Below are 16,830 nucleotides of genomic sequence, written 5' to 3'. Positions count from 1 at the left end.
AATAACTATTATTTAATTATAACTATAAAGACCCGATAAGAATACATAAAGTTGGTACTGTCTGCGGAATTATAGCTAAGACAGTCAACTAGCGTTTATACAATGTTCACGACTTCCGCTCGTGCGAACACGATTAGATTGTCAACATGTATGACTTTATTGCTAGGTTCGATTCTCATAACTGGCAGGAATTATTACTCCACATTGATGATTTCGTAAGCCTGTTTCCCACCTGACTACAACTTGGATGTCTTCAAATCCAACGTAAACAAATTCCTGATGAAGCGCCCCCTTAAGTAGACACGTTATGAAATCTCAACACTAGCGTACAACGTACGGTACATGCAATAACCCTTATACTTGAGTGGCTTCCGGGCCTTGATAAGTGGTGACCTCCTTGTAACCCCCCCCAAAAAAACCCAAGTGTCTGAAGGTATGAAAGAAGAATTAATATTTAGTAATAATTATATATGTGTGTGTGTGTGTGTGTGTGTGAGTGTGTGTGTGACGATGATATTTTAAAATTAATAAATATTAACAATTATTTTTATACATACAGGGACTAATGTTCGTGTTCACGCAATCATCAGTGTAGGAAGTGATAATAAGGAGATTCAAATCATCCGTAACTTCGTAGTTGGTATTCTACATTAAGACTACTAGAAATTAGTATAGGAACTGAGGGAAATTAAGTAGCTACGAATGTCGAACCAAAAAGCATAAAACAATAAATAGTCAGAGAGTATCTAAGGACAGAAAGTCCAAATATTGCATTTTGCGCCTTAGTTTCTTAAATGGAATTTATAGCGAGAATATTTTGTAAACTATAAACTCGCTCCTAAGAAATATAGGAAGTATTGTTAATTTAATTATTAACAATGGTTGCTATATTTCTAAGGAGCGATTGCTGAATATCAATGCTAGTATATCTAGTTTTGAATAATGTACGAGGTGTCTTAAATAAGTTTTCAGACTTTTTTTGTACAGGCATTTAAAATTGTCGTAAACTCGTGAAATTCAATGTTATTGCTATACATCTTATGAGATGACCAATTTTTATGATTTTAAGTTCAAATAAACAATTAAAGCAAGAACTGGAGCACACTCTACAAAAGCCTATTGTCACAGCTGGTAAATTAAAAAAAAAGCAATCTGGACGTGAGGGCACTTTAGAAGAATAATATGCAATAAAATTCTGTTTTAAACTTGGAAAAAATGCCACCGAATCGAATGGAATGCTTTCAGACTGCTTTTGGATTTTCTGGTATGAATCGAGCATCAGTTTTTGAGTGGCATAAGAGATTCAAAGAAGGCAGGAAGTCTGTGAGGGATGACGAAAGGCGTGGAAGAAGTAAGAAAGTCAGAACATTAGAGTTGATTAGCCAAATAAAGAATTTCATAAATAAGGACCGTCGTGTGTCTATAGAGACAATAAGTGCACAGTTTGATGTCAGTGTGGGAACTGTACACTCAATTAATTGCGAAGAAGTACAGATGCGGAAGATTTGCACAAATACACCAGTCCACAACTCCATGTTTGTTACAGATTATTTGACAAAGATGGGCATCAAGACAGTTTCTCGCCTAACCTATAGTCCAGACCCCGTTCCTTGTGATTTTTGGTTATTCCCTAAAATCAAGGAAAATCTTAGAAGCTATCGTTATGAGACAATTGAGGAGATTAAAAAGACTGTGATGAAGGTCATTGACACGTTCACACAAGTGGGATTCTGTGGAACCTTCCAGAAGTTGTTTGAATTGGACAAGTGCATAGAAGCCGGAGGAGATTACTTCGAAGGGGGCTGGAGTTTCATGTATGTACTATCAATAATATTGTCCATGCGAAAAAGTCTACAAACTTATTGACGGCACCCTGTACACATAGAATTAATAACAACACGTGGCTACGTAGAGTTTCCTGCATTGCTTTCAGATATAAAATGGTTCGCACTTGTTGGCATTATCATTTATATAGGCGGCAATGTCTGCTTTAGTTTAACACGAAGATACAGAACCTTCTTTATGTTTATCAAGTTTAACATTTTTTTTTATTTCAGTGTGTGTGGTGTGGGCTATCGATTGCACATCCTTGCCCGACGGTAATTACAACATCGGTTGCCGATCCTACGTGAAATGTGTTGGCGGCAAAGCAAATCAGATTTACTGCAAGAAGGGTGAATATTACAACATAAACACAAAGATATGCGACAGGTAAGTAAAGATCAGTTTTAACCGTTTTATTTTTGACTCTTTTTTCTTGCGCCAGGCATGTTGTTACTAGGACGTAAAGGGCTACTATTTGGGACCATGTCTACACGGGCATTCTAAGTAGGGGTTGAGCAGCGAAATGTCTGTTCACATTACATTTAAATTTCTGCATGTTGGTAGAGTGATGGAAGCAGGAAACAGGGAAGGAATTCCAAAGTCTAGCAGTCTGGGGGAAGAAACTATCAGAGTTTATCAGGCTTTTCGATATCTAGGAACCTATGCAGTGAAGAGGTAGGATTTTGCTGCTTGTTAGATTTGTCAATGATATTTACGTCGGGGGGGGGGGCACAGCTGCTGGTAGTTCGTCAGAACGCGTTCAAATTTAAGGCATTTGTAAAACAAACACAAGGATGCAAAATTGCGGAGATGGGGCAGGGGATGGAGCTTGGTTGATAGTACGGGATCTACTAGGTTTGAGGTTCTTTTTGGGACCCTGTCTAAGAGGGACAGAGTTAGTGGTAGATGTATCAGCCCAAATGTGGTAACAATATTTCATATCTGGGTGAATGGCGGCTTTGCACATATACAGGAGACTGTCAGATGTGAGTAGTTTGTTTTTTAGCACAGTAGAGGGAACCACTTTCTTTGCAGCAGCCGTGGCAATGTCTTCAATGTATCGACTTTAATTCATATCGCTTCTGAATGTCAATTCGTTTACGTGGAAAATGTTCTTCTTCGGAACAGAAGTATATAAAATAGTCCAGTAGGTTCAGGTTAGGAGGGGAGGCGAGTAAGAGAAGGGTACAAGTCGTAGCACTCCTTCTGAAGCCAAGCCTGGGTCTCTTTGGACTTGTGGGCCGGCGCCTAGTCTTACTGCCCCACCCAGGATCTAACAGCGGCCAATTGATTGCAGCAGGGGATCACCACACTCTTCAGCACATCTAGGTACGCATTGGTGCCGACTTTCAAGTCGATTTCGAGGATATGAGGTGGCATGATGTAGCTCTCACTTGAAATCACACCAAAGACCATAAGCGTAGGTCGTCCGCTGCGTTGAGCCGTGTCCTCAAGCATTGAACAGTCCGAATTTGCATTTTCAGGGTGCTGGCAATGGTCCTGTTACTATAATTTGGATCGGTAGAGAGCATGAATTGTATAGCGGCGCATCTTCGATCTCGCTCGTTGAACATTGTGTCACTTTCAGACATGATAGGAGGCTCCTATCGCTTTTGGAATGTGTACACAACTGGCCAACTAGTAGATGGTTCGCAACAAAAAAAAAAAAAAAAAAAAAAAGAAAGAAGAAAACCGGTTTTCATCAAATGGAAATGGAATCATGTCGTCTTTCCAAGGGCGACAATCGTCGTTTCATCCTGTATATATAATATTAAAAACATATTCCACTGATCCTTTCTAGATTTCTGATTAGTTTTTCGTATCACAGATTGAATTTGCCGTATTGGTGGTGCACACTAATACTTTCGATTCCTTTTGAAGCCATCCGCGAGAGAATGAGACATGGAGTAAAGAACGTGCATTTATTTAATGTTCAATGGTGCTTTGGGTGGAAACCGCGTGATTGGTTTTAATATTGAGACGCCTACTCCTTGAAAATGTCTATAGAATAAACTAAAAATATTAGATTACACAAGGAGTATGAAAAATTTGTTTGCGATTTCTTACATAAAACTCGAAAATTAATCAGGGATCTAGAAAAGATCAAACAAATATATGCGGACATGTGTGTGTGTGTGTGTGTGTTTGTGTGTGTGTGTGTGCGTGATGTAGTAGTAGGGAGACCGGACATTGTCCGGGATTGAATAAGGATCAACAAATGTTTCATCCTCTCTTATTATATTGTCATCGAAATCAGTCAAATCAGTCAAATCAATCAAATCGATTAATTGCCTGCTCTAGCTTGGAACCTTTCGCGGCGCACCGGGGGGGGGGGGGTGGAAGTTCACATGCCTCTGCACAGTGACTTAGATCATTGTAGTCTACATTGCACTGTAGAGAACCTACTGTTGATTTTATAAACTTATTTTCATATATAATGACTTGAATTAAAGTTTAAAATGCAAAAGTCTATTATTATGGTTCAATTACGCTCTAAACAGAAATATTCATTTCGAAAGAACCTACTGTTGGTTTTTTATACAAGGCCATTCTGCTTGTGGGGTAGAAAAACTTCTCAAATGCACGTGTATAAGGCGCTTACTTTCATCGGATTTTTTGATTATCGATTATCGATACTTATTGAAGACATTCCGATACAAAACCTATCTAAGAACACTGCCAGGTACATGAAGTACCTTCGTGTGAAATTTCAAAAATAAAATTGTCCTAGCCATTTAGGTGTCTATAGGGAATGAATTCACACACAGAGTTATTTTATATAATAGTAGATTATGATGTTTTTATGCTAATTTTAGCGCGGCTAATGTCGCTAAGCAAGCAGTTGATTTAATCCGCGGGGCTGTAGATAAATCAAGAATCCTACAAAGTGAAAAATGGGACTTGTACAGGATTGGAACCTTAAAACTTACAGAGTACACGAACAAAATAACGAACATTGTAATTGTCCTAGTCGAGCGCATGCGTTGGAAAAATAATTTAAATAAGCAATTTTTCACCCATCCATCACACGGACCGGACATCGTCATGCGCTTTCTCTCATTACTGTGTTTTAGTCGCGTACAGACTAGTGAAGATCAATTTAAGACGCAAGAAAAGGTATCATTTTTTTTTTCATAGTACCGTTTTCAAATGAGTAATCTTATTTACAGAGAGACGGTATTCGACACCAGGTTCCATTAGATTCCCTTGAACTCTTTGAGTGGCTCATGGAGAAATGTTGCATGGAGCACCACTTCAAGGAAGGGCTTTGATGATGATAAACTACTTGCACTTCAGAACAAATGATCGAATTGTAAGCGTATAGTTTGAGTTTCTTAACGAAGTCATTACTTGGTTGTGTTGAGAGACTTCGACTGCCTCATCGCAAGAATGTGAAGTAATTTGACTATCAATTGAAACGCCATCAATCTTGATTAAAGTTCCGCGAACACATTATGGCGGCGGGAGTGGGTGAAGAACGGCAATCCTTCTCCAACGGGATTTGAATGCTGAATATTAAACTGTGTTTGATTAGTTTTTTTTCTTACCCTATGTGTATTTTAATCAGGGTTTTATGGGAAAAACTAGTTTTTGCTAATTTAATTTAGATACATAAGAAGTACTAATCTATCTATCTATCTATCTATCTATCGATCGATCGATCGATCGATCGAACTATCTCTGTCTTTCTCTTTCTCTGTCTCTCTTTCTATATATATGTATATGTGTGTATGCGTGTGTATGTACGAAATGAACAAGGGAAAACAAAATTGTTTATATATTCATCAATTTGAAACCTTTTCCAAGGTATATTTATATAGTAACCCCACCCCCAAGAGAAGGTATATTAGCTCTCCCATTATTATATCTCCCAGGATTATATATATTTTATATCATGTGTATATATGTATATATCATATGTGTATATATATGCATATATATGTGTGTGTACGCATACACATACACACACACATATATATATATGTGTGTATATATATATACACATATATATATGTGTGTGTGTGTGTGTATGTGTGTGCATACACACACATATATATGCATATATACACATATGATATATACATATATACACATATGATATAAAACGGTAACACACATACATATGTATATATATATATTTTATAAAAGCTCCCCTCTTTGGTAGAGCACTCTTGTAAATTATCTTACTCGCTACTTAATTTAGCTGAAATAATGCGAAGCTCGCGATTTGTTTACAAACAAACGTTTGAGCCCTCTACGAGTAGCGGACGAATGTTTATTTAAATAATCGTTCGGACAGGTTAATTTCGGCCACCGATTCCGTAGTCAAGTGGGTAGGACTGCCGACTGTCATCACGACGGTTCTAGGTTCGATCCTCGGCTTGGGAGAGGTGTTAGTCTAGCGGCACTGATGAGTTGTGATACAACGAAACAGGTCTGTATGTCGATGACTAAAATATATTTTATAAAAGCTCCCCTCTTTGGTAGAGCACTCTTGTAAATTATCTTACTCGCTACTTAATTTAGCTGAAATAATGCGAAGCTCGCGATTTGTTTACAAACAAACGTTTGAGCCCTCTACGAGTAGCGGACGAATGTTTATTTAAATAATCGTTCGGACAGGTTAATTTCGGCCACCGATTCCGTAGTCAAGTGGGTAGGACTGCCGACTGTCATCACGACGGTTCTAGGTTCGATCCTCGGCTTGGGAGAGGTGTTAGTCTAGCGGCACTGATGAGTTGTGATACAACGAAACAGGTCTGTATGTCGATGACTAAAATATATTTTATAAAAGCTCCCCTCTTTGGTAGAGCACTCTTGTAAATTATCTTACTCGCTACTTAATTTAGCTAAAATAATGCGAAGCTCGCGATTTGTTTACAAACAAACGTTTGAGCCCTCTACGAGTAGCGGACGAATGTTTATTTAAATAATCGTTCGGACAGGTTAATTTCGGCCACCGATTCCGTAGTCAAGTGGGTAGGACTGCCGACTGTCATCACGACGGTTCTAGGTTCGATCCTCGGCTTGGGAGAGGTGTTAGTCTAGCGGCACTGATGAGTTGTGATACAACGAAACAGGTCTGTATGTCGATGACTAAAATATATTTTATAAAAGCTCCCCTCTTTGGTAGAGCACTCTTGTAAATTATCTTACTCGCTACTTAATTTAGCTAAAATAATGCGAAGCTCGCGATTTGTTTACAAACAAACGTTTGAGCCCTCTACGAGTAGCGGACGAATGTTTATTTAAATAATCGTTCGGACAGGTTAATTTCGGCCACCGATTCCGTAGTCAAGTGGGTAGGACTGCCGACTGTCATCACGACGGTTCTAGGTTCGATCCTCGGCTTGGGAGAGGTGTTAGTCTAGCGGCACTGATGAGTTGTGATACAACGAAACAGGTCTGTATGTCGATGACTAAAATATATTTTATAAAAGCTCCCCTCTTTGGTAGAGCACTCTTATAAATTATCTTACTCGCTACTTAATTTAGCTGAAATAATGCGAAGCTCGCGATTTGTTTACAAACAAACGTTTGAGCCCTCTACGAGTAGCGGACGAATGTTTATTTAAATAATCGTTCGGACAGGTTAATTTCGGCCACCGATTCCGTAGTCAAGTGGGTAGGACTGCCGACTGTCATCACGACGGTTCTAGGTTCGATCCTCGGCTTGGGAGAGGTGTTAGTCTAGCGGCACTGATGAGTTGTGATACAACGAAACAGGTCTGTATGTCGATGACTAAAATATATTTTATAAAAGCTCCCCTCTTTGGTAGAGCACTCTTATAAACTATCTTACTCGCTACTTAATTTAGCTGAAATAATGCGAAGCTCGCGATTTTTTTACAAACAAACGTTTGAGCCCTCTACGAGTAGCGGACGAATGTTTATTTAAATAATCGTTCGGACAGGTTAATTTCGGCCACCGATTCCGTAGTCAAGTGGGTAGGACTGCCGACTGTCATCACGACAGTTCTAGGTTCGATCCTCGGCTTGGGAGAGGTGTTAGTCTAGCGGCACTGATGAGTTGTGATACAACGAAACAGGTCTGTATGTCGATGACTAAAATATATATATATATATATATATATATATTATTTTTAAAATAATAAAATAAAATAAAATAATAAAATGACATAATATATATACCGTTCCCCATGTAGGGGTACCTACCAAATTGATTAAAAGGGAAAATTGTTCCCAACTCGCATTTAGGTAAAAATGCACTTTCGTAAATAATTGAATTCATTCAAAACATATCGCTAAAACCAAAACAAAACAATATATATATATATATATATATGTATATATATATGTATATATATATATATATATATATATATATGTTACCGTTTGATCTGCTTTGTTACACATGTTTCGATTACCGAATCGTATCAACGATCCGATAATTTGATCAGACTTTGCAGAAATAATTATTATGATTAGGAAAAACGGATATCAGAAATAGCACAAAAAGAAAGGAGGAAAAAGAACTTCAATCAGACATCAGCAGCATTTAAGTTTAAAAAAAAAATTGGAAGGTGGTAAGAGAGGCGGGGGGTTAGTATCTTAAACCAGACACGGATAGGAATAGAAAGATGAAGAGAGAGAGAGAGAGAGAGAGAGCGAGAGAGAGAGAGAGAGAGAGAGAGAGGAAAGGCAGAGGTAGGGAATAGTTGATACAATTCGGTAATCGAAACATGTTTAACTAAGCAGATAAAATGGTTTTATATATATATATATATAGCAAAAACGGTTATTAGTAAAAAGCTGAAGAGGGTGCTGAATACAATTGCAGAGCAAATATATATATATATATATATATATATATATATATATATATATATATATATATATATATATATATATTTAAATAAGGGAGTAGTCACCAACAATGTGTATTTTTTAACATTATTTTATTATTCCGTGTCTTGGTTTTTCATTGAGAATTATGTTTGGATCATTGTAACAATGTTTTTAAGTCATTGAAATCATTTACGCGCGTTTCAGACGGTCTGTGATGCGTCTTCGTCAGAAATTATTTTATATATATATATATATATATATATATATATATATATATATATATATATATATATATATATAGCATCGGTGACCGGCGTTGCTCGAGTGCTTGGAGGTGCGTGTTAAGAAAAAAAAAAGTGGTAAGTAGGTGGGCAGGCTCAGACCAGTACCGTGGAGGAGGAAAAGAACGTGAAAAAAAAAAGTGTTTACTGCTGCGTCTATCGCCCAACCGGAAGTGACGTAGGTTTAAATTAAGGCTGGGCAATCGAAAAGAGGGGACGACTTTAAAAAAAACATCGGCGAAAAAAGCGAACCCTTCCTGTAGAAGAGTGCCCAGTTGAGGGTGAAGGAATTAATGTTTTTCGATAATTTTTCGATATTTTTCGTCCGAAGTGTCGGGCTTCAAAATGATACCAATATCGTGAAAATCCGTCGCCTCTGTCGAAAGTTTTAGACAAACATACAAACATACATACATATATACATTTAAACAGACATGTGAGATTGATATTATATATATGTGTATATGATGAAACACTTAGGTATTAAAAATAATTACATTTATAATTAATTATGTCATCCCCTGTTCTAAGTTGAAATTACAGTTAGTTACTAAAGCTCACATGTGCCGATCATGATGTTATAATCATAAGATCACTCTTGCCGTCCTGACATTAATATAACTGTTAAGTTCAAGTGTATTTTTCGCGATCAACTTTGGCCGTGTAGTTTGCTGCTTGCTAATGGAGTCGGACATAGCTTCGTGGCCGGGATTGAATCTTCCGACCGGCTATAATCGTAACTCCCTGCATAGATGATTCCCGAAAGGATGAAAGGCTACTGTCTGTATGTGTGTGTACAATTAAGTTGTCGAAAAGTAAATCTTTAACAAAGCAAAATTTATCAAGATAAGCAAAGCTCAACAGTATTAAGAAGAGCAAAGAATAATATTAAATTAAATAATGTTGAATTAAATGATATTAAATGAAAGATGAGGAATAAAAGTTGTATATAACTTTATTATATCAACAAGATAATAAGGAAAAATTAAGAAAACTAAAAAAAAAAAATACTCTTTAGATCATGGCATTTTGAAGATAAATGCTTCTCATCAGAAGAGGAGAATGCCCAGAATTATACAAAATACAAAACTGGTATAAAGCCATTTAGATACGAAATGAGAATGAAAGAATAAGATAACATGGTAAATAGTAATTAAAAGTTGGTACAACATTTATTCAAAATACTTTTACAACAACAAAAAACATTGTAGGTATATGTCGTACCTACTTTTAATAACTATTTACCATATTATCGTTTCCCTTTATATTTATTTGTATGAAAATGTCTTGAAGCCAATTTTTTTTCTATATTTGCATTTTGTATAATACTGGACCTTCTCCCCTTTTCATGAGAAACATTAAGCTTCAAAATGCCATGACCTAAAGAGTTTGTTCTTTTAAATTTCCCCATGACTTTCCCTCTTGTTCTGATGATATAATAAAGTCATACAAAACTTTTATTCTTTATCTTTCATTTAATATAGACAAGTATTACATGCGCGCTACACTGAACATGCTAATATTTCGGAGTAAATTGGTTTATTAAAAAAAAACAAAAACAACTGTTCCTCATCAGGCGAGAAAAAATAAAATTTATATATTCTATTCAGAGCATGTAAGGACAAGATGCTCTAAATAGCAGATATAAACGTTATTTCTCTCGCCTGATAAGGAACTGCTGTTTTTTTTTAATAAACCAATTTGCTCCGAAACATTAGCATGTTCAGTGTAGCGAGTATGTAATATTTGTCTATATAAATAAAAATATTATATTTGGCTCTTTTTTATTGAGCACTCTTAATAACTTCGTTTTAATTCATGTTTTTGTTTTCCTGAATACCTTTAACCTGGAATATATAAAATTTGAAAATAGGCAAATGAGACATTCAAACGGGTGTCATTGGCTGTTTTGTCCCTACTCTATCTCCCCCCCTCTCTCTCTCTCTCTCTCTCTATATATATATATATATATATATATATTCATTTATTATTTAAATTTTTTTATTTTTTATTATTTCTTTACATATTTATGTGTGTATTTGTCTTGCTAGGTTTATGACATGCATATGCATATTTATGTGGAAGTCTTACTATCCACTCTTCCCCTTACGTCGTCTTCTTTCGTTGACATCTTATTTAAAACGCTCGTAAACTTGGTATATTGTGATCACCCCTCCCCTTTTCTTATAGTAATGTAATCTAACTGTACTGACTCCTTCTGTCTTCCTTACGTCTTTTAGTTCTCTTTTTCTTTCTTTTTCTTTTCTTCTTTCTCCTTTTTTCTTCTTTTTAGCTGTCACTTCCTTTAACTTTTTAACTCTTTCTACCCTTCTCTTATACCTTATTAAACTTTGTCATCCCATTTTCCCCACATCGCCTTCTATTTTTAAGTCTAAAATGTCACTTAATATCACTCCTCCCACTTCAAGTTAGCGATTTAATATTTTATTTTTATAAATAATAAAAATATGTTTCACTTTTTCATTTAAGAACCAGATGCTTTGAATAGCAGATAAACTTTATTTCTGTCGCCTGACGAGAAACTTTTGTTTTTTAATAAACCAATTGTTCCGAAACATTAGCATGTTCAGTGTAGCGAGTATGTAATATTCGTCTATATAAATAAAAATAATATATTTGGCTCTTTTTTATTGAGCACTCTTAATAACTTCGTTTTAATTCATGTTTTTGTTTTCCTGAATACCTTTAACCTGGAATATATATATATATATATATATATATATATATATATATATATATATATATATATATATATATATATATATATTGTTTTTGCGATACGTTTTGAATGAATTCAATTACTTACGAAAGTGCATTTTTATCTAAATGCGAGTTTGGAATAATTTTCCCTTTAACCAATTTGGTACCCCCACATGTGGAGCGGCATGTATATTGTTTTTTTTTTTTTAATGTAATATTTAAATATAGTCGGCGAGATGGACCAGCGGATAAAGAGTTTCGGCTCATTACCGTGGGGTCCCGATTTTGGAATCTCGCTAGATTCAGCCACTCTGATGTGTCGTAGACGACGACTCACGTGTCAGTGATATATATATATATATATATATATATATACATACTAACAGGCTGCATAACGTTACCTGGGAGTCGACTTTCATTTTCCCCCATGTATGACGTCATATATAACGTCATCTGCTACGACATAAATGTTATATCATGTATTATATATGCTATGACGTCACTGTAAACGAAATAAACAAACAAACCGGGATCATCTTTATGAGGAGAGTGTAAGATAGTAGGCGTTCTGTCGTTATAAGAAAATCTTTGGAGTTGGGATGCTAGTCAAAGTGATGCAATGAATCCGGCAAGATTCCATTCCTAACCCACCAAATGGTCATTCGCCACCGCTCAGAAGCATCCCAAGACATACAGATTGTAAGATTGGGGGGGGGGGGCTCGAATAGACTGTTCGCGCCGATTGTTACGAAAGTTGGTGCCGATATCCGCAATGCTGACTTTGCCTCGTAACCGGTGATTGATCCGGAGAGAAAGTCGATATCGACCTGACCTTCGCTTTTCAATCTTTCCATAGAGAATAAAACAAGTGTTGAAAACAAGAAAAATATATTTAAAAGAATAGATAGAAAAGAAAAAAAAAGAAAGAATGTAATCGGCTGTTTGTCCTGTTCAGTCATCGATCAATGCTTTGTATCGATCCAGGCGAGATAAACACTTTATCTGGTTAAATAATCAATCGGGTTTTATCTGTCTACGTATTTGATGCGTCGGATTTATAGAATTTCTTTAATCGATTTGTTAGTTTCTACAAATGATAATTGACCCCCTTTACTTTATTTATCTTCGGACTAGTGTCTTTCTTTATCAACGTCGGTAGCTGTGACGATTAACCGGAATCGGGAATCGAAAATATAGGGATTTTTTGAGGTATCGGAATTCCGTCTAATTTCTGATGCTAAAAAACATAAAAAAACAATCCTTTTAATTCGTTTATTTTTGTATGGAACTTCATTTTTCATGGCTGGTATTAATGATTAAATAATAAATATTCATTGATTTAAAATATCGGCAAAATTATAATTTATTGATCACTTTCGAAACTTATTTTTACAGTTGAGAAAATATATGCTCATATTATATTGGTTTTGACAGTAATCTGCCCAACCCCCATATAAATACCTCTCTATTTAGATATTTTAAAAGAATCGGAATCAGAGTCTGTAATTGTATCGGAATCGGGAATTTAGAACAGAATCGGTAATTGTATCGGAATCGGTAAAAAATATTGGAATTAACCAATCATTAGTGTTTATACAACGTTTCAATTTGCTTACATCCCGCGGGAGCTAAGTTAGTTACAAGACCGGTTTTTGATGTGGCGGAAACCCAAACTCCTCAAAAAGAAGCATTCTGGATTAGGACATAAAGAAAAGTTGCCTTGGTCTAGAAGGATTTCTCCTTCACTGACCGAGGACAAATAAAAAGATGAAGCGCAGTATCAGAATGGATAGCAATTCCAATCATTCTAGCCAACTACGCTAATAACGTTGACAGATCGGTTATATTATTTCTTTTTTAATATAATATTTAAATATAGTCGGCGAGATGGACCAGCGGATAAAGAGTTTAGGCTCATTACCGTGGGGTCCCGATTTTGATTACCGAAGTTAAGCGACGTTGAGCTTAGCCAGCAAAATGTGGCGTTGTTGATAGGACAACAACGAAACCGCTATGCAAAAACAAAAACAAAAACAACATTGAAAATGTATTTAGCAGACAATTAAATATTACCTGCTAATTAATACATGTGTAAATACAACGGAAGAACCGTCGCTTGAGCGGAATTTGGTTCACAATTATGTAGCGAAGCTCTCTGGAGAAAGTACGCAATTCATTTCGTTTTTTCTTTTCTTTTCCTTTTACAGTCGAAGATTTTACTCTTGTTAATACAGAAGTTATGTATTCTGTCACAGGTTGTTTGTTTGTGCACAGCCTAGTGTACACATTGCTTGACTAATTGTCACCAAACTTGTTCAAAATATCGGCCATGGTCTAACTTAGAACTGTTTCAATTTGGAGATATCTAAGCCAAAGGCTGAGGTTAAGGAAACAGTAAACGCTTAGCGATAAGTTTGGTACTTAGTCCGGGTGATACTAAGAATAGAATTAAGAATTACTTAGCATTTCTAGCCGGTTATGGCTAACAGAACCAGAAAAGGCTAAACGCTTGAAAAATGGTGGGATCCTTCTATCGATCCAGTAGATATCTCACTGCTGATGCACTTCTCTATCTATATAAGAGCCAGATACGTCCAAGGATGGAGTACCGTTGCCACATCTGGGCAGGGGCTGCTAGAAAGGACATCCTACCTTGATAGAGTTCAAAATAGACTTCGTAGCCTCGTAGGGGATGTCCTTTTCTCTTCCCTGCAACCTCTTTCTCACAGAAGAGATGTTGCGAGTTTGTCTCTGCTTTATCGTTATTTTCATCGCAAGTACTCGACTGAGCTCCAATCTATAGTCACCCCTCGCCAAACTTTCACAAGAAACACTCGTCTAGCAGAAAACACTATCAATAATTTCCCCCACTCTTTATCCATGCTTAACCCTAAATGTAGATTCCATGAACAAAGCTTCTTTCTTAGAACTGCACGCCAATGGAACTGTTTCCCGTGTTTCTGCTTTCCAGCTGACTACAATACGGTTGTCTTCAAGTCTAACGTAAACAAGTTTTTGATGAGCCGTTCCATATAAGTTTACAAATGTACCGAATCTCCATTACTAACGATTACTTTATTATCCAATTGACTACTGTACACTCTTTAACCATTATCCTCGAGTGGCATCTGGGCCTTGATAAGTGGTGATGCCTTTGTAAAAAAAAAAGACAAAAAAAAACAAAACCCCGCGGATTAAATAAAACGTGTCTGTTCAAACTTTCGTACACATTTCTTGTTAGTTCGGCATAAGCATTTTATACTTCGATACTGAGATTTTAGTTTTCGACATAAAGATTCTAGAGTTTGACATAAAAATCCCGGAGTTTGATATAGTGATTCCATAGTTCGATATGGAAATTCACGTGTTCGACATAAAGACCCAAGAGTTCGACATAAAGATTTCGGAGTTCGATATAGAGATTGACATAAAGATTCCATAATTTGATATAGAGATTCCAGTGTCTGACATAAGGATTTCAGATTCGACATAAAGATTCCAGATTCGATATAAAGATTCCAGAGTTCGATATAAAGATTCCAGAGTTTGACGTAAAAATTCCAGAATTCGACATAAAGACTCCAGAATAAGATATAGAAATGTCAGTTTTCGACGTAAAAATTTCAGAGTTCGACATGGATATTTTAGAGATCGATATATAGATTCCAGACGTTTCTGAATTTTTGAGATGAGGATTGGTTATTCGTATTATTTGGATTCATCGGACTATGGTTCTTATTTTGAGTGTGATTTTTACAACGTTTCGGTCGATGCAACCTCCGATCTTCTTCAGGTGTATCTTGTCGAACTCGGGAATGTTTCTCTCGAACGGACGGAATTTCGAACAGAACACTTTATTTACTTCACGGGGGTAGCATGTTTTTGTTCCGTCAGCCATGACTGGATAGAGGTCTTAAGTAATTCGCGATTGTATTTTTCGATCGCCTACACTGAAGATTGAATCTTCAATTGCAGTGGTTAGAGTACTTTGAAAAATCGATCGTAAAAAAACGTGATAATCTCCTGAAGGTTGAAGGTTTAATCCTCAGTATGGGCGACCGAAAATACAATTGCGAATTACTTAGGACATCAGTTGTCCGATGAATCCAAATAATACGAAAGATTCAAAAATTCGACAAGGCACACCTAACTGTTGTAAAAATAACACTTCAAATCCGAATAGTAGTCTGAATAACACAAATAATACAATTAAAATAGTTCCAGTTTTGTTGATGGTAAATACTCGATTTTAAACATTTTAATGAATCTGATGTTCTCTGATAACATCGACCATCAAAAAAAAAATTTCAGCTTTATCAAATAAATCGTATTTTAGTTATCAATGTTTTCATGACATAACTCTGAGAATACTTCATACAATATCAATAAGTAGTAGGACACGTAGAAGATTTTTTACCATCTTTACGTTATAAAGCGAAGTCATTAGTCTCACGACTGACTTGTATTCTTGTTCATTTATGTATTTTTGAAATAAAGTGCAGGTTGTTGATAGAATGTAAAATTCAAAACCTTAAACAAATATCTAAGATGCATCATATTGGTGAAAAAACATACATATGCATCTCCATCAGAAAACTAAGATATTTTGTTTGCTTGATTCGATGTTGTGGTATCCGTTGATTCCATGTTGTGGTATCCGTTGATTCGAGTTTGTGGTCTCCGTTGATTCGATGTTGTGGTCTCCGTTGATTCGATGTTGTGGTATCCATTTATTCAATGTTGTGGTCTCCGTTGATTCGATGTTGTGGTATCCGTTGATTCGATGTTGTGGTATCCGTTGATTCGATGTTGTGGTATCCGTTGATTCCATGTTGTGGTCTCCGTTGATTCGATGTTGTGGTATCCGTTGATTCGATGTTGTAGTATCCGTTGATTCCATGTTGTGGTCTCCGTTGATTCGATGTTGTGGTATCCGTTTATTCGATGTTGTGGTATCCGTTGATTCGATGTTGTGGTATCCGTTGATTCGATGTTGTGGTCTCCGTTGATTCCATGTTGTGGTATCCGTTGATTCCATATTGTGGTATCCGTTGATTCGATGTTGTGGTCTCTGTTGATTCGATGTTGTGGTATCCGTTGATTCGATGTTGTGCTCTCCGTTGATTCGATGTTGTAGTATCCGTTGATTCGATGTTGTGGTCTCCGTTGATTCGATGTTGTGGTATCCGTTGAT

General features: G+C 36.2%; 1 protein-coding gene across 1 annotated transcript in view; it reads left to right on the top strand.

The window, feature by feature from the left end:
- LOC145297024 (uncharacterized) overlaps nt 1-16,830 on the top strand; it is a 77,456-nt gene that overhangs the window by 5,511 nt on the left and 55,115 nt on the right. Inside the window, exon 2 of the mRNA XM_080143248.1 lies at nt 2,058-2,211. Coding sequence (XP_079999374.1) covers nt 2,058-2,211 — 154 coding nt within the window. The remainder of the gene's footprint in view (nt 1-2,057; nt 2,212-16,830) is intronic.

The sequence above is a fragment of the Euprymna scolopes genome, chromosome 2, assembly GCF_053919585.1.
Source record: "Euprymna scolopes isolate OS-2025 chromosome 2, ASM5391958v1, whole genome shotgun sequence".
Lineage (NCBI taxonomy): Eukaryota > Metazoa > Mollusca > Cephalopoda > Sepiida > Sepiolidae > Euprymna > Euprymna scolopes.
The sequence above is the reverse complement of the archived record's forward strand: the minus strand, read 5'-3'. Positions and strand labels throughout refer to the sequence as shown.